At 40.1% G+C, this 24,582-nt stretch overlaps 1 protein-coding gene across 1 annotated transcript in view; it reads left to right on the plus strand.

The window, feature by feature from the left end:
* The window catches only part of tgfbr1a (transforming growth factor, beta receptor 1 a), a 39,466-nt gene extending 14,884 nt beyond the window's left edge, over window positions 1-24,582 (plus strand). Inside the window, exons 2-9 of the mRNA XM_055202256.2 lie at window positions 7,158-7,397; window positions 10,066-10,302; window positions 10,587-10,817; window positions 12,867-13,034; window positions 14,046-14,202; window positions 18,642-18,766; window positions 19,198-19,328; window positions 21,946-24,582. Coding sequence (XP_055058231.1) covers window positions 7,158-7,397; window positions 10,066-10,302; window positions 10,587-10,817; window positions 12,867-13,034; window positions 14,046-14,202; window positions 18,642-18,766; window positions 19,198-19,328; window positions 21,946-22,071 — 1,415 coding nt within the window. The 3' untranslated portion in view covers window positions 22,072-24,582. The remainder of the gene's footprint in view (window positions 1-7,157; window positions 7,398-10,065; window positions 10,303-10,586; window positions 10,818-12,866; window positions 13,035-14,045; window positions 14,203-18,641; window positions 18,767-19,197; window positions 19,329-21,945) is intronic.

The following is a 24,582-nucleotide window of genomic DNA, read 5'->3' on the forward strand; positions in this document are numbered from 1 at the left end:
GCAAAAATTGACGTCAGCGGACAGACCGTTGTCATCGAAACGACTTTAGTATGTTTGCGGCAGACAGACGAAAGTGCGTTTCTGTATTATTTCTTTGAAAACAAAACCAAAGGTTTAAAAAAAAAGAACAATGCTTGCTTGAGTTTTCTATGCATTTTGTTGTCAAGGAAAGTGCACACACACAAACACACACATCTGTTTTGGTGGGACATTCCATATAATACGTCATTAACAGTGGATCACTTCCGCGATTTGGTACGATTGCGCTCACATTAGCAGCGAACCGATCTGGAGTTCACATGAAACGAACCCCAGACCACCCTTTTTAAGCGGACTCGAGTACGTTTCGCGGGTGCACACCCGAGTTCGGAAGACAGCGTTCACATCATCCAAATGTACCGAACTCTGATGTCAATCGAACCCGGGTGCGCACCAAAAGTGCTAATGTGAAAACGCCCTAATACTCCACAGTTTTTTTAATGCAATTATATTAAATATGAAAGGAATAATTGACAACGGCCTGTTAACTTAAAAAATAATGCACATGCAAAGTGGTAATGTGGCCACGGCACGATACACAGTTATTTTGCTTATACCACGGTTAACACAGACATTGCTCTGGTGGTTATTTTTAAGACATTTGGCAGGTTAGGTGTGCGTTTATCGAAAATAATGCATACCCTTGTAACATGGAACAGGAGGCACAATGATATGGTGCCCGAAAATAGTCACCTGCTATTGAAAGATATACTAAGGGGACTATTTTCGGCTGCTGCGTAATAACTTTGCGCCTCCTGTTCCATGTTACGCAGGTATGCATTATTTTTCAATTTTATGGCAGCAAAGTCCTTGATTATTACGCCAGAATAAGAGTATAGTTCCTAGACATATCTGCCTAGAAAATCGCAACTTTTAATTTTCTGTCGGTCTTGTACAAAATGTAACTACAGAAGAGTCAAGTTTTAAGTAGGAAAAATATCGAAAATCTTTGGTTATTTTTTGGCGTGATGCTGATGGTCTAATCGGATTCAGTGGATTGTGCTAAGCTATGCTAAAAGTACTAGCGCCAGACCCGGAGATCGGCTGAATGGATTTCAAAACAGTAAAAATCAAATATTTAGGGGAGCTGGAAAATGAACATATTTTAAAAAAATGTGGAGTGTCCCTTATGTGTGTGTGTATGTGGAGTGTAATATGTGTGTGTGTGTGTGTATATATATAAATATGTTACTACATAAAGTTTAAAATTGAAATTTCAGGAGCATTAATATTTAAACGTCTGCATTTTGGAACAGTCTTTGCCCCTGGTATGTGCCTATAATTCTGCCTCTGTAGGCATCTCATTTGAAAAAAGTGCAGGTATATCAAACTCCCTGAAGGATACACCAAGGAAGAACATTCATTTTTACATTGTCTCAGCCAAGACTGCACTAGATGTTTACTGTAAGTCAAAAGATAAATGTAAAGCATGAGGAAAGATGCCATTGATTTTACCGTGTTTGTCTTCAGATTGTTGCTGTCCAACCCTGGCTCTGCCTTTTATCTGCATATTTTTTATTACTGTGTTAAACTGGAATCTTGTGATGTCATTTTAGTGTCAAGAAAGAATTGCAAAATTTTTAGTCTACACTTTGAAAGTATGTTAGTTGTTTCCACTAAGGGAAACCGGTTTACAGCATCTATCCGGTTTTATTGTAGCTTTGTCTAGACATCTAGTTGAGTTGTCTAGACATCTTGAATTCCCACAGTGGCATAATTGTGGCCTGTGGTTTGGTGTAGGTTTAGAAACAACTTGTCTCTTTGGTTTTGTACTGTCATATATATCGGTCTTCAGTTGCATTTTGATCTGTCTACCCTTTTGATAAGACATTCCGACACAATTTGCATACTACACCTTGTACAGTAGAGTAAAACCACGTTTCCAGACCCGTGTTTTTCATGCACACTATGTAACTTCAACCTGGAGTTCATGTCTCCTTGAGCTACTAGTCATGTCTGTTGACATACTGTGATTACACAGTTTTTGTTGTTTACATTAGGGATTGAACTTTACTGCATACTTTGCACACATACCTTACATGCCATAACAAATACTTGAAACACATTTTCCACCGTGGGTGCACCAGCACTTGCAAACTTATGTGACCCTGTCTGTGAAAGTCTCATGAATTTATTCTGAGATCATTAGTTGGCGCATCGAGGTGGGAGGGGAGGGAAGGTGTGTAGGTAGAGTGGTATGTGTTTATATGCTTTCATACTTAGTTTGTTGTAAAAAATAAAAAAGGTATAAGAAAAAGTGATTAATTGTCGCAATCAATTTCAAATTGATTTTGATCTTTGACATTACCTTTCTCAGTCAATGTTAAAGATATCCAGGTTGTATTTTGACAGATACTCTTAACATTATGTACTAAATCACAATAAATTACTTTACTGTAGCTGGGTTTTCACAGGCAGGGTCACATATAACACATGCTAATATATTTGCATTTATACTACTTTGAAACACTGCCTCAAATCTGTGTCCCCATCTTAATTCTGTTTTTTCTTAAAGTGCTATTTTAAAGTTTCCTAATTATGATTTGGAGTCTCACATAACATGTTTATGTGCATCCAGGGTCAATAAACATTGTAATTTGATTGTTGTGTGTGTTGTATGGAACAAGACTCATTTCAGAAACTGCAATGATTGACACAGAGGAAACCATAGCAATATTGTTTGTCTTGATTGAGCAAAATGATATTACAGCTTTATGTTCTGCAATTTTAATAAATCACCACCTTGTGTTGTACGTAGTTGTGAAGCTGTCTTGCAGTGTTGCCATGTCCCTGTATTTATGGGCTTTAGGTGTTTAAGTGCGGGTCCGAGTAGAGGTTGTGCGTGGGCAGCCAGCGAAGATCATAGGCGGAAAGATTTCAGATTTACAACTTTGCAGACCATTCACATTCACAGACAGCTATAATATGTACATGACAAAAAACAACTTGAAACTTGTATTGTTTGACAGCCCGTCTGTAACAGATTTATCTTTGTTGAATTTTAGGGTTGTTACGTAGATCATTACGTAAATGAGTCTTGACTAAATGGATATTAATCTGATCTTATTCTGCACAAAATGCAAATACACTATTTATTACTCCTCCTTAAAGGTATTGCGGAGGATTTTCTTTTTCCGGGTAGATCATCAAGACTATTGGTCCTCCTAGTTGTCAATCAGGAGTGTTGCGCAATTGCACTTTTAAAAAAGTGGAGAAGGCGGTTCCCTTTCAGTCGGTCACTACGACGGGTTCGTCTTTTTAAAGATGGAATTCCGTCCGTGCTCCGTTGCTGGATGCGTTGTGTTCATCGCCCCCCTGGGATGGCCACAAGTGTTGTCTTTCGTGTCTGGGGCTCCAGCACGCTGAGGCTGCGTTTAGGATAGTTCATGCTCCGTCTGTGAGGGCATGTCTATGGCGGATTTGCGGAGATGGGTGTCGTTCCTCCGACAATGGCCCCCGCCTTCCAAGCCTAGTGCTGCTAAGGGCACAGTTACTAGGCTTGCGAAGGATGATTTCCGTATAACAGTGCTGGGTCGGTCCGCTGGTTCGTCCAGTGACTCCCAGCGCCCTGATCCGTTGCCAGCAGAGGTCCTGATGGACGAGCGGCCCTTGTTCTACGGCGTCCTCACGCTCTGTCGAGCCTCCACCGGAGACAATGTCCACCGTAACGTCGGAGGGGGGGTTGTCAGCCTCGGACGTCGATCCAGACCTGCTTCCTCCTTCGGGTAGGGTTTCGGGACCTGCGTTCAATCCCGAGATGGCAGCCATGCTCGCTCGGGCGGCTGCGGCGGTCGGCTTGGAGTGGACTGAACCTCCCCCACTCGAACCATCCCGCCTCGATGATTGGTACTTCGGGGGTGCCAGGGCTTCTCAGTCCTCGCCCCCGGTGCCCTTCTTCCCCAAGGTGCATGAAGAGCTGACGCGGTCGTGGAAAACCGCGTTTTCCACCCGGAACCGGCCGTATCAGCCTTCACCCCTCACCTCTCTCGAGGGTGGAGATGCCAGGGGATATACTGGTATCCCGTCAGTGGAGTGGCCGGTCGCGATGCAGTTGTGTCCGGCCGGTGTCGCTTCCTCCTGGCGGGACCAGCCTACTCTCCCCTCACGGGCCTGTAAGCAGTCTTCCGCGCTAACCGGTTCCGCTTACAAAGCCTGTGGGGAGGCAGCTTCAGCCCTGTATGCCATGGCATTGCTGCAGGTTCACCAGGCTAAGGCTCTGAGGGACCTGCACGCGGGAGGTCACGATTCGGCTGAGTTTTCTGAGCTCCGTGCGGCTACTGATCTGGCGCTTCGTGAGACCAAGGTCACCACACGTGCCGTCGGTCGTGCGATGTCTACCCTGGTAGTCCAGGAACGCCATCTCTGGCTGTGCCTGGCGGACATGAAGGATGCTGATAAGACCCGGCTCCTGAATGCTCCGGTTTCCCAGGCCGGCCTGTTCGGCGAGACGGTCAAGGAGTTTGTGCAGCAATTCTCCGCGGCCAAGAAGCAGACTGAGGCCATCGCTCAGATCATGCCACGTCGGAAGCGTCCTGCGCCTGCCCCGTCCACGTCGGCACCTCAGTCTGCCCCTCCCCAGGGCTCTTCTAAGAAGCGAGGAACTGGTCATCAGCAGTCTGCCCCGCCCGCTCAGCCCGCTTCAAAGGGTGGAAAAAGGAAGTTGAAGCGGCCCTGAGACACGCGACCTAGAGATGGAGGGAATTGCTCTTCGGGAGATGGTGAAGGCACCACTCCCCCCACCGGAGGAGGGCCGGTTGGGGAATCCTTTGATTAATTTTTCTGTTCCGCCGACTTTTCAGTCGGCACCCACACAGTCACAGAAAGAGCGAATTCCACTTTCATCTCTAGGCCTTCAGATGAGCTCCGGAGGCACGAGCGGGGCACATAACCTCCCCTCCTTCTCCGACTCGTCAGAGGACTCGGTCGATTTGACAGCTCGTCTAACAGAAGCGGGTGTACAGTCGATACTGACTTGCCTGAATACATTCAAGAGCAAGAGCGCGGTCCCGCTGAAACAATTTCAGAAGCTCCTGGGGCATATGGCAGCAGCTGCAGCTGTGACACCGCTCACCGCTTTACATTCCGGGCACGCTCAATATAGAAGCGGATGCGCTCTCTCGAGCTGCGCCGCCCCGGTGAATGGTGACTCCACCCCATAGCGGTTTAGCAGATTTGGAGACGTTTCGGCAAAGCGCAGATAGATCTGTTTGCTTCCCCAGAGAAGGCCCATTGTCGCCTGTTCTATTCACTAGCCGACAACTCGCTCGGTGTGGATGCATTGGCACACAGCTGGCCGTGAAACATCCGGGTCCCCCCGGTGAGCTTCACTGCGTAAAACCCTGTGCAAGATCCGGGAGGACGAAAAGAGCGTGCTTTTAGTTGCACCATATTGGACAACCAGGAGTTGGTTTCCAGAACTCTCTCTCCTTACGACAGCCCCTCCTTGGAAGATTCCCCTGAGAAAGGACCTTCTTTCTCAACAAGGGGGCACATTATGGCACCCGCGCCCCGTCCCCTGGACCTCCACAGAAGTTTTGAGTGATTTACCGCAAGGGGTATCTAACACACTTGCTGCAGCGCGAGCGCCATCTACGAGCCAGGCTTACGCGCTTAAATGGAACCTGTTTGTCAACTGGTGTTCTTCCCAACGTGAGAACCCCCGAGAATGTCTGATTAGTGTTGTGCTTTTGTATCTCCAGCGTCGTTTAGAGAATAGGCTTTCACCATCCACTATTAAGGTCGATATCGCTGCGATATCAGCTCACCATTCACCCATAAACGGTAGGACAGTGGGTCAGCACGACCTGGTCATTAGATTTCTCAGAGGCGCTCGAAGGCTTAATTCTTCGCGTCCTCCCTCTATTCCTCCTTGGGACCTGTCCTTGGTGCTGAAATCACTCCAGGAAGCCCCATTTGAGCCTCTGCATAGTGTGAGTGTTAAATTTCTTACTATGAAGACTCTAACTCTCCTTGCTTTGGCTTCTTTTAAGAGGATATTCATGCATTTTCGGGGAAAAAAACACGTATATCCAAAAGATAGCTGGCAGATGCAGGAGACACCACGCGAGCTGCTCTTTACATGGGAAACAAATAAACAGCAAGCGCCTCCCGCTATCAGTTGAACTCCGAGCCTGCACGCGTGCACAGCGGAACGGCGTCTGTGACAGGACCGGTTGTTTCTCTGAACTTATTTCAGTTGCTTAAAAGTTATGAAAACAGCATTTAAACATGACTTATTGGGGTATATTCTGACAATCTCGTCTGATGGTAATAAAAGCAAATTTTTAAGGTGCAAAGTACTGACAGGAATGTTCATTTGACAGGAAGTTTGGTTTTATCAGGTATGTGCGTGTACCATATTTTTCCACTGGCAGCACGACTAACATGGCAGGGCATTGCCGGGCTCAAGGTCAAATATTATATTTCATAAAAGTCTAGTCTTAAAATGGCATAGCATTTTTGTGCTTTAAAAAAACGACAATTAAATCGAATCGTGACCTTAGAATCGGAAATGTAATCGAATCGAGGATTTGGAGAATCGTGACACGCCTAATCCCGTCTAACCAGAACCCAGCTTTTTTCACGAGTCTGCGTAGTTTCAGTGCTGACAGTGGACACGCCCACACTGTTTGAGAACAGAGAATGATGTCTATTTTTCCAAGATTTTTGTCTATTTTTTTCATTTTTCCCTTTTTTTCCCATTTAAATTTGGTTGTGTGGGTGGTGAATAACACATTTTTCTGTGATGTGACAAACTTTTAACACGTTTAATATCTGACTATACAGGGACTTCAAATTACAGTTTTTACTTTGCATCTGCTAGTATATTTCAGGAGCAATACTAGTCTAATATTAGTCTTGTTTGTTTTTTTCTTGTTTTGATACAGCAGCAAGCTTTTTTTTTTAGTGCCAATGGCACCAGATGCTCATGGTTGCTTATAGTCATTAGTTATGACAGAGGATGCTTGCTCTGCATCTGTTTAGCATTAAGTCACTTTATCATAGTTTAGACTCTATCAACCTAATTATCTCTTTTTCTCACTCCACCCTTAACAATTATTATAAGAACCATGTTAAATGGAATCCTAACCCAAAAATCTCTTTCTCTCCCTAATAAGGATTGCTGTGCTATTGTGAAAGATGTGTAAATCAGACATGCAACACAACTGGCCTGTGCTTTGTGTTCGTCACAAAGACTGCTGGACAGACTGTGACACATGATGGTCAGTGCCTTGAGCCGGATAATCTGGTCCCAAAGGACAGACCATTCCAGTGCGCCCCCACCAACCATGGCAGGCACCCGTACTGCTGCAACGACACCAACCTGTGCAACAAGAACCCCAAAGTCACCTTCCCAGGTGAGAAAATTTAATTGCAGATTTAAACAGATTTGTGTGCTCTGTGTGAGCGAGTTGAATATGAGGACTTGAAATGTTTGAAATGTTTTATACATCCTAGTCATTTAAAACACTTGCATACTTTGTAGCATGGAGGTATGCTTATTGTGGTGACCTTCAGCACATACAGGCACAAGAACTATTGTGTACATACTTGTCTCTTAATTTATATAAAAGATGCATTGTGTCTTATAGAAGTCCAGGGTTCCCACGGGTCCTTGAGGTCCTTGAAAGTTTGTGAATCTGGGGTAAAAAATTCAAGGTCCTTGGAATTTTTGAAAATATACATACATAGATACAGGTCATTGAAAGTGCTTGAATCTATTTTATGCAAGAAGTTTTTTGAAAAAAAATCCATATTATTTCCTGTGTAGTGTAAAATATTATCATAAAAATTATAGACTTTAAGCACACATGCTAAACTGTTAGCTTTAAATGATTATATCTTCTGTATGCAAATGTGGATTCATACCAAAATGCTTTTTGCATAGTTGTGTTTGACACATGAAAACGTGTCGGGTTACGTATGTAACTGTTGTTTCCTGAGAAGGGAACGAGACGCTGCATCTCCCTAAGTTGCCATACTTCCTGCGTCCCTGTAACTCCGTCTTTGGCAATATTTCAGATAGCGATATACTCCCTGGCTCTGGCGTCACCCTGTCTTTGTGGTTAAGCCTCGCAATTGGTTGAATTTGATATACACATTTAGACGCACTTACCCCTGGAGGCGTCCCCAAAGCGTCACCGCAGTGATGCAGCGCGAATTCCCTCAAAAGGGACCTGTAACAATGTATCTGAAAAGGTAACACATTGTAATCTTGCTCTCACTTGAAATGTGTCCCCACATTTAGTCCTTGACTTTGAGGGTATTGGACCTGGAAAGTCCTTGAAAGGTCCTTGAATTGGAAGTTAACTAGGGCGTGGGAACCCTAGAAGTCTCATAAGCATGGTGTAAATGAATTAGTAATGAATAACCAAACTGGACATTGGTGTCCTTTATCTTATTGCTTATTGCTGGATTATAAAAAATATGTAGAGCTCAGACGCATCAGACATGTTTTCTTGGAAATGAGCATTGTCAATATCATTATCTCATTTTTGACAGATGTGGCATTTAGGGGCTTTTGTATATGAGCTCCTCATATCTTCTCTTCAGACTTAAGTTGTGCTACATTTAATCCTCAGAAAATAACCTCAATGAGAAGAGCATCTTTTTATTTTTACTCATCATCTATAAAACACTTCCTGAGAAGAACCTCTTAGTTACTGCTTCAGATTGATACTTCAGATACTTTTGTACATATAGATGATGCACATAGTGAAGTGCTTTGGAAGTTTAAAATTTTTGTGTTTGTTAGGCTTCTATGCTTTATTAAAAGAATAATAGACCATGGGCCGTGAAAATACTCAAAATAAAAAAAAAATCCAAATAATTGGCTTGTCATCAGTTTAATGAGAGATGCGTTTGCAGTAATGAGAACAATGTAAACAAGTTGGCATATCAATATTTTTTAGAGATGCACCGATACTAATTGCCGATTATTCAGAGTGATATCTGCCAATACCGATAGTTTTGTGGTTATATTAAATTGCATTAACTAAATTCTAATGATATTCATTTACATCATGACCATTAATATTGAACATTAAACTGAGCTTAAATTCATTGCATTTCCCTGTTCTCTTTTGATTAAGAGGATAAATCGACCATGACTATCACTGTTTTTAAACTATCAGCCAATGGTGAGAAAAATGCTTTTATCGATCGATACAGATTATTGGCTGATATTTCGGTGCATCTCTAATATTTATACATACATTTTTTCTTCAGAATTTATGAAGTCATTTGTTCGAGTGTAGTTATATTATAAGGAATGAATCAAAACCAAAACTTAAATCAGTATTTATTTACTGTATTCATTTTCTTCTCTTTTTAATTATTTTTCAATTTATTCGTTTTCACACATTTATGCTTTTTTGTTGAACTTAAAATGTAAAAATTATTTGTTATTAAACTGTAAAGGTGGTTGCACACCGGATGTGCAGCTCAGCACCGCGTCAAGTCGCGTCTAGGAGAACTCGGCGGTATCGTAAACCGGAAGTGCACATTAAATAGCGCGAGCTTCGTCAGATAGCGTCTACTTCAAAATGCAAAATATACGTTAGCAGCCAATGTTAAGCGTTAATGATTTGGGACAAATATGATGTTATTTATTGTTAAACTATGTGGGTTCTCTGTGGCGCGACAGGGATTTGAGCAACTTCCTAAGTTGTAGCTGGGCGGCACGGACAGGCACCACCTATCGGCGCCAGTGTGCGTATACTCATAGAAAACAATGTGTTTTTTTTTTAGAACAGTCTCTCTACACTTAAGAATGAGATATTGAAACCCACGCAGAATACAGGCTTCTGTGTTCTGTTTTGCTGACTTTACATTATCAGTGTCCTCCAGTGCTTTTAGGAAATTTTTGCAAGGTCAGCTTAAGTAAAAACATTTACCCACGTGTTTTCATAGTATTCAATCAGCACTGCTAAATCTCTATCACTAATGGCAAATTCAGTCTTTTATCAGTGCATTTGTGTGAAGGTCATCATAGCTAAAGCTTTCGGCTTTGTCTGTGTGTTTTAGAGGATCCAATAGAACAGCGGTCTTTGAGTCCAGTGACCTTGGCCGCTATGATTGCGGTGCCCATCTGTGTGCTGATCTTTGCTCTAGTGCTACTTTTCTATATGTGCCACAATCGCTCCATCATACACCACCGTGTGCCAAGCGAGGAAGACCCTAGGATGGACCACCCCTTCCTTGCAGACGGCACCACTTTGAAAGACCTCATCTATGACATGACAACCTCTGGATCAGGCTCAGGTGAAGCTATCATATTTTCTAACAGATTATACATCTCTGACTTTTACCCGAGCTGTTTTCAAAGGGCCACAGAGGGTGTAAACAAAAATGTTCAATAGATGTTTACCAAATTTGACAATTTCCTTTTGAGCTTGAAATGTGTTCGATCAAAAGCATTGTCACGACAGCATTGTTTTCTCCCCAGAAAGAATGTACATTTGGCAATGCATCAGATGGCGTGAATATTTGTTTTGTCTGCTCTTGGTTTTGTGCATATTCTAAATTCACTTACTTGTCCTCTCTAGGCTTGCCGTTACTAGTACAGAGGACCATCGCCAGGACCATCTTACTGCAGGAGAGCATAGGAAAGGGCCGTTTCGGAGAGGTGTGGAGGGGCCGTTGGCGTGGAGAGGAGGTGGCGGTAAAGATATTCTCTTCCAGAGAGGAGCGCTCCTGGTTTCGTGAAGCAGAGATCTATCAGACTGTCATGCTTCGCCATGAAAACATCCTGGGTTTTATTGCTGCGGACAATAAAGGTCAGAGAGCAAAGGAAACAGTTTGGTTCTATTACAGTACATTTATTAAAACTGTACTTGCTTTCCATAAGGCAACAATATGTAATATTTTACATTTGATGACATTAATAGTCGATAAACAGTTAATGAATCTGTCTAAATCTGACCAATAGATGTACTTGACAGTAAATTCATAAATTCACATACATCAATTTTTAAGAAATATTGTAGAAACAAGTCAAGTTAATTAGGACATCATTCGCTTTAATTCATGTAGTATTTTTTCACCCTTTTGTTTAGATTTTATCTTTGAGTATGGCCATTAAAGGGACACTCCACTTTTTTTGAAAGTGTGCTCATTTTCCAGCTCCTCTTGAGTTGGAGATTTGATTTTTGCCGTTTTGGAGTCCATTCGGCTGATCTCCGGGTCTGGCGGTAGCACTTTTGGCATAGCTTAGCACAATCCATTGAATCTGAATAGACCATTAGCATTGCGCAAATAAATGACCAAAGAGTTTAGATATTTTTTCTATTTAAAACTCGACTCTTCTGTAGTTGGGTGATTCTCACGAAACCATTGAAACACCACGGCACTAATTATTTTAGCTTTAAAATGTGTAATATAGTAACATTAATAAGCATCAGAATTAACACAATACTGTGTTCTACCTTGCACAATGTGTGATTTCAACATAAGAATTTATAATTGTAAATTTTATCTGATTTTCTGCTGAAATTCTCATTACCGCAATGTGTCCGGCTGTGTTTGAACATGCGTTATGTTGTAATTTAATCAAATTAACACAAAAATATTAAGAAAAAAATAAATGGATGTTTTGCTAGACTACTTTAGATGACAGAAAAAATATTTACTGAATATTCATGTATAATAATAATGAAGAAAAATTAGGAAAATGATGTGTCCATGCCTGATGTTCTCATCCTCCTCAACACTTTTTGAGAACAGTTAAAGCATACATACAGAATTTTAATAAAGTTTGATTTTGAGTGACCAAGCACATGGACCAGTTACTTCAAGATGGCTACCAGATAAGATAATTTTTTTACAGGTAATTTGAAATATTGTCTTGTCAGAATGCTTACACGAAATTTTGATTATCATTACAGCAACAGATGCTTATTAAATGTTAATTTAATTAATAGAAGCATAATACTTTGATTTTAAATGCATGTGCAGAATCTCCAAATTATGTTCTTTCAGGTTTGTCATGTCATTTTGAAAATATGTCAGTGTTGATGTTTTCTGACTGTTGCTGTAATGAGATTTTTTAGGACTAATTTTTTAAATTGTTACAAAAAGTGTTAAATGATATGTAAAAGTTTTTAAATTAATGTTCCCATTTACTCCAGCCTTTGTTTTTCAATGTCTGGTGGGAACAAAAGTACATTTAAGCAATTTTTACATTTTCATGCTTGTCATTTTTTAAACCAAGTTTTCGTGAGAATCACCCAGTTACATCATGTACTAAGACTGACGAAAAATTAAAAGTTGTGATTTTCTAGGCCAATGTGGCTACAACTATACTCTCATTCTGCCGTAATTATCAAGGACTTTGCTGCCGTAACATGGCTGCAGGAGGCACAGTGCCCGAAAACAGTGCCCTTGGTTGCTTTCAATAGCGGGGGACTATTTTCGGCACTGAGTAATATTACTGCGCCTCCTGCAGCCATGTTACGGCAGCAAAGTCCAAAGTACTGCCAGACCCGGAGATCAGCTGAATGGCAAAACTGTAAAAATCAAATGTTTAATTCTAGGGGAGCTAAAAAATCAGCATATTTAAAAAAAAAAGTGGCGTGTCCCTTTAAAACTCATTCGACCAATTTTTTATGTAAAAGATGTAATTTGTCCCTCTGCGTAAATACTATTGTTCTCAATAAAAATTTCAGCCAGCATTCAACAAAATATATGAAATACTTTAGCATAAAAAGAGTGGTTAATTTATATATTCTACATTTAAAAGCGTCTGATCAAAAAGAATCTTGGCATTCAAACCCTGTAATGCATTAAATCGCAAGTCATTCGTTGAATTCTCTCTCTATAACTCTCAGATAACGGCACATGGACTCAGCTGTGGCTGGTTTCTGATTACCATGAACACGGCTCGCTCTTTGACTACCTGAACCGGTACACGGTCACGGTGGAGGGCATGATTAAGCTCTCGCTCTCCACTGCCAGCGGTCTAGCTCATCTGCATATGGAGATTGTGGGTACTCAGGGTGAGTCACAATATAAACACCGCTTGACTTTTGTTGCAACGATTTTTATAATGCACTCATTTTCATGTAAAATTGCTCATTTGCATTATGTCCTGATTTTGTCTGTCCACGCTTGAATGGCAAAACTGCCACGCATGAATGCAAATGCATGTGACGTGATAAAATCGCAGCTATTCAGAATGTATTCAGTCTTCTCATATTAGTGCTTATATGATGAATCGCTTTGCTGCTTTCGGATAAAAGCATTTGTTAATGGCTAAATGTATATATGTATAAATGTTTTTAGTGTTTAATATACTAGTAAAGTTAGATTAAGTGAGATTTTGATATTGATATTTAAATGTGGGCAGGGCTACTTGGCTAAACAAAAAGTTGCCATCTTTTCATTGCATAGTACGGCTTGGTGCGGCACGACATGGCTCATGTTGCTTTTTTCTACTGCAGTTTGATACGGATTCAAAGTGGGTGGGATTATAGACTTATCATCAAAGTTGCACCGCCTCTATTGCCGTGACATAATCGTAAACGTGACACAAATGCACAAAGCAATGAAGCAAATATTGATGTAATGGTGTTCTTGATTCTCAAAATGTGGTTGTTTTTCACCACTAAAAGAGAGTTTGGGAACTTGTACAACAAAGCGCAAAGGATCACTTAAGTTTACTTGACCTTGAGCTAATCTTGCATTTAGCAATGATGCTGTGACGATTCTCTCTAAACCAATCAGTGATCTTAAGTGTTTACACATCACATTTTAGCATCGGTACGGCTCACTTGGAACCTCAACTGAGGTTGCACTAAAAAATGTATCAGGTACAAGGTACGCCCTGAAAGTGACCTGTACTATGCCATACTAGACAATGGAAAAACACCAATAGTATTCAACATGAAAGAGATGAGATTAATCCCTGTGTTAAATGCAGTGATGGATATTTTTTCTGTCCCTTTTTAAGGGAATATGCTTTATATAATTAGATGATAGATCTCCTTTTATTTATCCTTTTCTATCAGGTAAGCCTGCTATTGCCCATCGTGATCTGAAATCCAAAAACATCTTGGTGAAGAAGAATGGAACCTGCTGCATCGCTGACCTGGGCCTGGCAGTGCGCCACGATTCTGCCACAGACACCATCGATATCGCACCCAATCACAGAGTGGGCACCAAAAGGTTCGTCATTCATTCCTTGGCACCTCTTACAATGATTGATGCATGTCTAGGCCCCGTTGCAGACGCACTCCTACCTAAACCCACGCCAGCTTGTAGCAAGAGCATTTGTCTGAGCTGAGGGCATTGTGTACCTCTTAATATTAGTGTCAGTCGATTTAAAGCTTTCTGTAAGGCGAGTGAAATGACGGATGCTGTAGGAGTCAGACGCGACGGAGAGGCTTTTTGTGAGATGCCACATATTGGGTAATTGTTGTTATTTGATTGTGACATAAAACTGATCACTCATCCATTCATGCACTCAGAGAACAGCTAGATGGAAGTGGCTCTAAACGTCATTGGTTGATGATGTGAAGTTCAGCGGCTTTTGTTGGGGAAGGTGGACTTCCCTCTATTGCAATGTTAGGATTTTATTTAGTAGTTGTTGTGAAAAGGGATGGTCAACGTAAAACATACTTGATTCAAATGTATTCTCAAAATAAACAATTATGGCAGTTGGATAGGATTAGTCCATTTTCCAATTTACTCACCACCATGTCATCCAAAATGTTGATGTCTTTCTTTGTTATGTTTTTTGGGGAAAACATTTCAAGATTTTTCTCATTTGATGGACTTTAAACAGTTTTATTGCAGTTTCAACGCAGTTTCGGAGGACTCTAGACGATCTCAGACGAGGCATATGGGTCTTATCTAGCGAAACGTTTGTCATTTTTGGCAAGAAAAATAAGGGGTGTGCACTTTTAAACCACAACAACTTGTCTTCCCCTGGCTGTATGACGAGCCAGCACGACCTCACGTAATTGTGTAATGCCGTGGAAAGGTCACATGCTACATATATGATACGCACATTTGCAGACCATTTTAAACAATAAACTGACACAAAGACATTATTTAGTATCATTCAACATACGACAACGTCGGAACGGTCCTCTTTTCCACACTTGTATACACTGGGGTGTAGATTCGATACGTCATTTGTGACCTCTTGAAGTGATGACGTATTACGTGAGGTCACGCTAGCACGTCACATGACCTTAGATATACAAGAAGTTGCGGTTTAAAAGTGCATATTTTTTATTTTCTTGTCAAAAATGACAATAAGACACTTATGCCTCATTTGGGATCGTTTTAGGGATGCACCGAAATGAAAATTCTTGGCCGAAATGGAAAACCGAAACAACGAAAGAAATGATTATGCCAATTATAAGTACAATTGCATTTATGGCTATCCCTGTGTACTAACTTTACTAGGGGTGTGTGACAGATCAAAAAACTCACAGTTTGGATCACATTACAGTTTTTGAGGCACAGATCAGATTATTTTTCAGATCAGCAAAAAGCAGGTGGGAAAATCTAATAAACAATAAAGAAATTGCAAACATTTATAAAAAAGAACAAAGTTGTACATTAATAAGGTCTGAAATTAGCATTAGGTACAGAAATCAAATTAAATGAATCATAACACAATAAATTAAATATATTATTATTTTTAGAGCTATTTGTCTCTTTGTCATGGGTTGTTTGATTAACATTAATGACACAGACTTAAGTAGGTTAATCTGACTGTAATCTATCTATACATACACTTAAGACTAGGGTGGCCATTCGTGCCAGTTCCGCCGGACACGTCCCGAACATGTTTTCGGGTTTGTTCTCCGGAAGTCGCGTTGCTCGACCACATACGTCATCACCATAGACTGTAAAAAAGATGGACGACGCCTGTTCGCTCTCTTCCATTGGTGAAAAGTGAAGCCGCCAGTTGCCCGATATGGCGCTGACATCTTGGGTCTTGAGTCTGCGCAATAGCGATTTCGGGACCAGTCATGCACAGTAGTGAGCAGGAAGGGAAGGCGCGAAGTCAAAACCCCGCCCTCGCTCTCGTAGAATGAGCATATCACACGATATCACAGCTGTCAATCATGACGTGACACCACCGTTTTTATATCATTAAATAACTAACTAAACACAAACCTATTTTAAAATCAAACATTTGAATTTACATCAGCGTGATAAAAACTACAGTAAATGACAGAAACCAGCTTCGGAAAAAAGATAATTGAAGTGTAATTAATTTTTTTAGTTGGTCTCAAGTCCCATTGAATAACATGGGGAGGCGGGCTTTATGACCTATACTGGGACCGGTCACTGGGGGGCGATCGAGATGTTTTGGCTTCACTTTTCAGGGCTTGTGCGGCACGCTTGGTCATCACATTTCAGTTAAAATACATTAAAAAATTTAGATTTATTTCTTTTAAGACATACAATCATTGTAGTTTCTTTCTTACCTTGAAATGTAACGGTTGCTTTTCTGAAATTAAACCCGAAATATTAAACCTTGATGACGTATGCAGTCGACCAACGCGACTTCCGGAGAACGAACCCGAAAACATGTTCGGGACGTGTCCGGCGGAACTGGCACGAATGGCCACCCTACTTAAGACATAAACAAATGTTTTTATTAGAAAAAGAATACTGTGGAGATAATTTTGTTTATATGTGCCCTGTCAATAACAGAGAGATTTTATGTTTGCTTGTTTTTTTTTAAAACACGTTTCTCTCATATGTGCACTATTGAGGGCACTTAAATGCACGCACACACAGAGACCGAGGGCGAATCCCAAACAGCGCAACAGTCGCTACGTATAAAAACGTTACGTTGTGTTTCGTTGCTTTATTCGCCAAATGTATGTTAATGGATTACAGTATGAGACACAACATTAGCGCGACTCTCTCTAAAGTTAACACATTAAGACATTATTAATCAAGACGCGTGCAAACCGCTTGACCGTGAGTTAAACCTGCTTGAGCACAAAGGGGAGGGGTGGGAGACGACTGATTACCGTGAGTGAAACCCAAGCGCTAGCGCACGGATGGGAGGGGCGCGGTTGACATTCATTTTCGGTTGACTTTTTCGGCTGGATTTTTATTTCGGCCCGAAACCGATAATGCCATTTTCGGCCAAAATTTTCGCGACCGAAATTTCGGTGCACCCCTAGATCGTTTAGAGTCCTTTGAAACTGCATTAAAACTGTTAAGTGTTGGGGTCGATTAAAGTCCATTAAAATTAGAAAAATCCTGGAATGTTTTCCTCAAAAAAAAAAAAACATAATTTCTTCTCGACTGAACAAAGACATCAACTTTTGGATGACACGGTGGTGAGTAAATTATCTGGATTTTTTTAAGAAAATGGACTACTCCTTTAAAGGTGCAATGTGGAGCTTTTAACGACAGCTAGAGGTGAGACTAGTGCAACTAACGGCTCAGTCCACAGCTAACCCCTCTGTTTCGAAATGCGTAATGAAGCTATGGTAGCCGCCACAAGACAAACACATCATCGTCTGGTTCGTATTATCGTATAAAATTTAATTTTCATTACAGTTTGATTACCGTGATTTTGAAAACTTGTGTTAAATCATGTCCAGCCAGAATCAGTTTGATGCAGGCGCGCACATGCAACATAGTTTTTTTTTTTCACAAGAAGGCATTGAAGGGATAATGTATTGTATTCATTCATGGTAAACTTATTAGATTTATTTATTTTTTTACCACAGAAATAATTTCATGGACATGAAATATTAAATTGTGATTTTCAAAAATAAAACTGTATCAGTTCTTTTTGAACATTTCCATCTCATTTTAACAAAACCATGATAATATTGATAACGTGATAACTTTGATCACTATAATCATGATGTGAAATTTTCATACCGTCCCATCCCTATGGGTAACCAAACATAATTTGCAGCTTTAATTATCAAATGAACATAAAATACAGGTGTTATAACAACGAACACAATGCGAAAATATATTTTAGATAATTGGTAGATCTTTGTGTTAGATTGGTTAGGCCTTTAACAGCACTCGGCTCTGAGACAGATACAGGTATATCATAGCTAATAGGTATGTCATTTAACTTAACTATATACTGCAGACCTAGAATCATGAAATCTAGTGTTACATAATAGATAATAGAACGTAATAGATTTCCCTCACATTTAGTCTTGTGAATGATATGTTGTTAATAGCAGTTTTTATGCAGTGAGACGGATGGTTGCAGCAGGGATGTCACTACAAGAGTGTGTCACATCTTATCACTGTGAGAGATCCTCAGTTGTGTGTCCATACTGTTCTGTGCACCTCGGACACACACACATCCCACAGCACTCCTTAGCTGGCACAGTAACACCAACACTGACACACATACATTGCAATATAGAGAACCTGCCTTCACCTGCTGTGATGATAACCAAATGTGACTTCGCAAAGTCAGAGTGCTTCCTTGCAGCCTTCCGTCCCCTCCGGCTCTCTGAAGTGAGGTCACCGTGCTCCAAATTCTCCGTTTACAGAAGGCCGCTCTCCAATCAGTCAACACTGCGGGTCACGAAAAGGCCCTCAGACGAATAAATGTCATGGTTATGTGATGTCATCTCTCGTGTTGACAGGTATATGGCCCCCGAGGTTCTGGATGACTCCATTAACATGAGGCATTTCGAGTCTTTCAAAAGGGCAGACATCTACGCCTTAGGTCTGGTGTTCTGGGAGATCGCGCGCAGGTGTTCGATCGGAGGTAAGAGACAGTCAGCACCAACAGGTGAACCTTGGATATATAGTGCCACTTTTTTTCCTGGAACAACATTGGAGATTTAAGGGTTAGGTTTAGTGTTGATGTTAGGGTTAGATCTGGGATTAAGTTTAGGGGCTTCTACACCATTCTTTCATGTATCAATATATTTTTAATGCATTGAGTTTAAGAAGTAGGCTATGGTTTAAACTTTTTTTTCTTTTTCAATTGGATTACATTGTTGTTGCAGGATCATCCAGGAAATCAAATCTTTTGTATGAAGGTTAAAACTTAGCATGGTTATTGTCACATATTTGCGTATTATTCATATTTTTAGGTCACGAATATATGTGGTCTCAGACGTTTTGACCCACTGTATTTATATGTATTTTGGAAATGCGTGTAAAAAATTAATGTAGGCTGAATTCTCCACGCAGGCATCCATGAGGACTACCAGCTCCCTTACTATGACCTCGTTCCCTCTGACCCATCAGTTGAGGACATGAAGCGGGTAGTTTGTGATCAAAAGCTTCGTGCCAACATCCCTAACAGGTGGCAGAGCTGTGAGGTACAGTATACGCCTCCTTCCACATACTTAAGCCGAAAGTATACTAGGGACGTCCGCGTATGCGCGCCGTCCGCATGACGTCATTTTCGTCATCAAGAGGGTCCGCGGCCGGCCGCGCGGACCGTCCGCGTGCAGCCCAAAATTTGAGACCGCGCGGACAGTGCGCGTACAGTCCGCGTACAACAGCGCATGCGCGTTAAAATATTTAGACAGCACACTTCACTATAAACAATTATACAAAGGAAATAGACAACATTTTGCACACACACTATCGTTTTTCTTCTTTAACTTTTACTTCTTCCAAGAACAGAAAGCACTGGAGCATGTTTGTTTGATTCCTGTTCTTTGTTGTCTTGTTGTTTGTTCTAAACTGTGTTTGCAATGGTGGATCTGTTACTTTTCTTCACCTATCCTAATGTTTTAATGTACTGTAAATGTCGCCAAATCAGTGCTGTCCTGACAGCCTGTTAGACTAATAATCTGAATAAGAAATCATTTGTATTGCGTATAGTGTCGAACGCGGCCATCCGCGTGTGGCCGCGCGGAGTATACTCGGAAAGCTTCGCGGACGCGTGCGCGCGCGAGCCGGACGCGGACGCGGAAAAAAGTATACCCGGGCCCTTAGCCTCTTTGTTTGTTCCCCTGAAACTCTCCATTTTTCATCTTGATCTCTATTAAATCTTTTTTTATTTATTTTCGCTCTCACTTCTTTATTAAATCGTTTGTATCATCACAGTTGAGGTATCGTTGTTTCCTCCGTTTATCTTGATGTGCTTTCTCCGCTGTGGAAAAGAATTAGATTATGCCCAATTTGCAGTCATAGAAAGTCCCTAATCTCACTATGTGTCTGCAGAACAAGCACAGCGTGCCAAAGTAAAAAAGGCATTTTATGGCAAAGCTGGCCAACAATAAATGGCTGTTCTTGGATGTTTGCACTCTTTTAAATGATTACAACGGATGAGAACAATTTTATTATGTGAAGTCTGACCTGCCATGTTGAATAAAATATTAACTCTTTCGCCGCCAATGACGAGATAACTCATCAATTAAGAGAAAACGCTTCCCTGCCAATGACGAGAATTTCCAGCTTTCCGCAATACCGCTATTATCCACCAGCTGGCGCACTTCCGCAACTTATACAATGCAGAAGTAGCGACTCACGTAAAAGAGAAAGAACTCCGTGTATGTTTTAAAGATCGCTTTGCGTCTGATCTCTATCAAAAGTCCTTCACAAAAATTTATTTATTTCAGCTTTTTGCTTAAAATTGAGTGTTTTTGAAGAAACCTACCCAAACATAAGAATTTTTTTTTTTAAAGCAGAGGGGTCTGTTCTTTAATTTGATATATTGTTTGTTTATATATTTAAAGAAAACCATTTTCTGGAAGGCATTAAACTTTTGTGAAAATCATGAAAAATGCTGGCGCTGGCTGGCAACTTTTTTTTTTAACGTTGGCGGGGAAACAGTTAAAGATTAGGGCTGTCACAATGATTAAATAATCGTCTCATCGCGATTGTTTGACCTCATCACGATGATTTCAGATCACCGCAATGATTGCAAGTCTCTCTAAAAAAACAAGGGGGAGCTGCAGCGCCTGTATAAATGAGGACGTATCAAATGGCGTTCCTTAACCAGCAATTCCAAATTTAGGGAAGTGAAGGATGCTATTCTTAAGGATATGTAAGGAATTGATTTTTTTTTTGCAGCCACTACAGACATGTGGTTCAGTACTAATATGACATTATTTATTTTGAAAAATAATTATTTTTTGAAAATAATTAAATGTTTTTATGTGTATTAATATTTACTGCGAGGTAAACCTGGCAAAAGATTTAATTAAAAAAAATGTGTGAAATATTATTTCATGAACAAACAAAAAAAAATGTATGAGAATTAAATGTGAAAGCAATAAAACAGTCAATTAATTTGTTAAATTACATAATCGTGACAGCCCCATTACAGATAGACATTATAGTCAATTTATCCATTTTGGCACTTGACACACAACTTTGTCAAGTTCAAAACAGTTTTTATAAAGTTTGCATGTCAATATCAGGTCTATGCGGTTTCACTTCATCCACCTATTTAAAAGATCTATTTCCCTATAGAGTATGTACAGACTTGCTTTATATTGCCGTCTGATGATTTGGAAAAAAAATTAATCGAACAGGGATTTTGGGGGGTCATGATGAGTATACAAAACAAGTCCTGGTATAAATGAATTCTGTAACCATCAAATTATGTGACCGTGTCTTTGACATAGATGCTGTTGTCACCAAACCCAACGCCAATTTCAACCCTAACTTTTTAAAAATGTTTATTAAAAATGTATATCGTGCAGGTTTTTTTAAAGAGTGTAACAGAATGAGTTGTCTAGACTGTGCTCTCAGATAAAAAGGATGAAGGACCTTTAATACTTCTCTCTGTATTAAAGGTCCTTCAAACTATATTGTATACACAGAGTACATCTAACCTACCCAAGTAAAATGTTTTAGTAGTCCCAAAAGCAATGCAGCAATGGCGTACAGTATGTAGAGTTGTCATTGAAATATGGCCAGCGATACTAATGTGTATAATGTGATACTAATGTGTATAATACATCGGTGTTCTGCCGGCAGGCCCTGCGTGTGATGGCGAAGATCATGAGGGAATGCTGGTATGCCAATGGAGCGGCTCGGCTCACTGCACTACGTGTGAAGAAGTCTCTGTCACAGCTCTGCCAACAAGAGGGCATCAAGATATAGTGCAACATTGTCTCATCTCTCATTGTGCACTGCCTGTTCCTCCATCGATCTATGATGGCGTGGAGCCTTACTTCAGCACATTAACAGGACATCACATTAAGGATCTGCCAGGAATTTTGAGCGACCGGTGTAATTTGGTCTCGCGAAGAAAATGAGGTCCGTAAGAAGATTCATTGTAATCATAAAACACCACCTCGAGAAACCTTTACCACAGGATTCAAACCTATACAGTAGGTCCTCTGGGATGTGAGTCAACCCGTTGTTTGGTGGCTGACCACACTCTTAACTAGCCAGTGTATTGTGCTTTACAAGATGGACTTGACCGTTTTTGTGTTGTGTTTTTTGTATATAGCCTACTTGCTTATGTATATTGATATGCTGATCTATTCATTTATAGGGTTACACATGTGTGTATGTATAAATACCGCAATGTCTCATGTTACCAGGAAGTGCCAGTGCTCTGAATCATTCATATGTTTACCATATTTGGTAAAAAGTGTCTCTGTGGATTTTGAGTCACTATGTATCACTTGTTTGCATGTCGAAAAGGTGAGCCTTAAAGGAAAAACTGTTTATATTGATTGTTTGTTTGTGACGCGGGTCTGTCTGGAATGCTTTCATAAAAAACTTTCCAGACACAGACAGAAGTAAATTGTAAAGGTAAGCGCAGTCAAGTTCATTCTGTATTGCATTTTATAGCTGGCTGGATTCAGCAGTCTTTAAGAGACGTGACTTGCCGTGAAAGCAAAGAAAGGCCAGCTGGCCAATCTAGCTATAGTAGCACCTCTAAATGCTACACTTGACATATTTTTTCTCTTGTTGAATTGTCAGTTAGTTGAAACTTGAGCACGCATATATGTAGCCCTATTCAGAGCGAAATGAAAGCTGTAAAACTTTTTTGCTCCAAGAACCCCAGACGAGGTCTTGAATGCTGCGTATATTGAATTCTGTACATGTTTCAAGGTAGTTGAACAGGTTGAAACTTAAATATTATGCCATTTATTTCTAGTTCGCTGTAGATACTTTTTATAGTGCTGTTTTCGTTATTATACTGACATTGCACATGCCATCAATCATAATTGAGCCACAAAGTATCTTGTGGACTTGTGTAGCTTTCTTTATGTCGGTATTTGGTCTAAACAGTAAGTTAATATTTTGTCGTATCTGGAGGGAGAGAATGTTGAGAGTGTATGAATGCACTTTAAGTTTTCTTTTTATATACATTAGAGAGCAGTGGCTAATATGGCTGCATATGGAAATGTATATTTACTAAGAATCCAAATATTGTGGTTGGCTTAAGTGTATAAAGTGGAAATCTCAATTTGAGAGAATTTAGGTAGAAGATGCAAACAGTTGATGCTGAATACTACTGAATACTACTCTAAAGACATGCAACAATCACCAGCAGCCTTCAGTATGTTCCTTTCGAAAAACACAAGTGTCTGTGTTTTATAGATGTATATCCACCGTCTCATCAACTTCAAATCAATTTATTGTCCTGAGGTTTGTCAACTGGTGTGCCATGTAAGTTTGCAAAATATACAAACAGCGGTGTCATTTTGAATGTGCAGTATTTTATATTAGGAAAAGTGTTCACTCTTCTGTAGCGCCACAGCTCGATGCTGTCATTGAAGTCACATATAGCATTAACTCAATGAATGAATGTTGTACATAAGGTCTCATGAATACTTATACTGTGATTTTCAAGCCAGATTTCAAACTCACTGTGCCCTCCAGTGCATGATGCAATACAAGTGCCTCTGTTTTATGAAGGTTTGTGCTTTATTGCTATTCGCAATCTTAAAATATAGAAAAGTTCCAGTGCAGATTTTTGCAAAAAAAAAAAAAAGATATAAATTTCCTCTTATTTAAAGGAAGTTCTGGGTACTTTGCTGTTTGGTTATTCTAGTCTTGTGACACGTTTGATCAGTTTTTTCTTCTGTATAAGTCTCTGTAATGAAGCCTTTTTATGTTCAGTACTTGTTGTACAGTAAATACTTTTGAGTATTCTCTTAAATTGAAGCATTTTACATGTAAAAAAAACCATGTGCTTTTAAAACAATTCATGTTAAAGCCTAATATGGACCAATGCTCAATGATTTACCTCAGTCATATAACTCTTTTTTTATTTCTGTACATTTTACATTTTGCTTTGTACAGTACAAAGGAATTGTATTGAAAAATGCACATTTATTGTTGTATGTTTTGTTTGTGTAAAAAACGTATTCTATGTATTATATTCTTAATATTTAAAACATTTGTCAGTCTGTGTAAATGAAAGTGATGTTTGTTTTTAAGTCTTTGTTTCTGTTGATGAATTTCATTCAGGTTTGGCACGTCTGCCTGTGGCATCAGTGCAGAGAACAGTCCACATGAAGGTGAATCACCATTTGTTACTGTAGCAAAATAGGAATGCGAAAAATTGCATAAAAATATTTTTGCTTATGACTTATTACAAATCTTGTAAATGTAAAATACAGGTATGTGTTAATAAATATGTATTTTAAGTCA

Source organism: Misgurnus anguillicaudatus, chromosome 2 (assembly GCF_027580225.2).
Source record: "Misgurnus anguillicaudatus chromosome 2, ASM2758022v2, whole genome shotgun sequence".
Taxonomy (NCBI): Eukaryota; Metazoa; Chordata; class Actinopteri; order Cypriniformes; family Cobitidae; genus Misgurnus; species Misgurnus anguillicaudatus.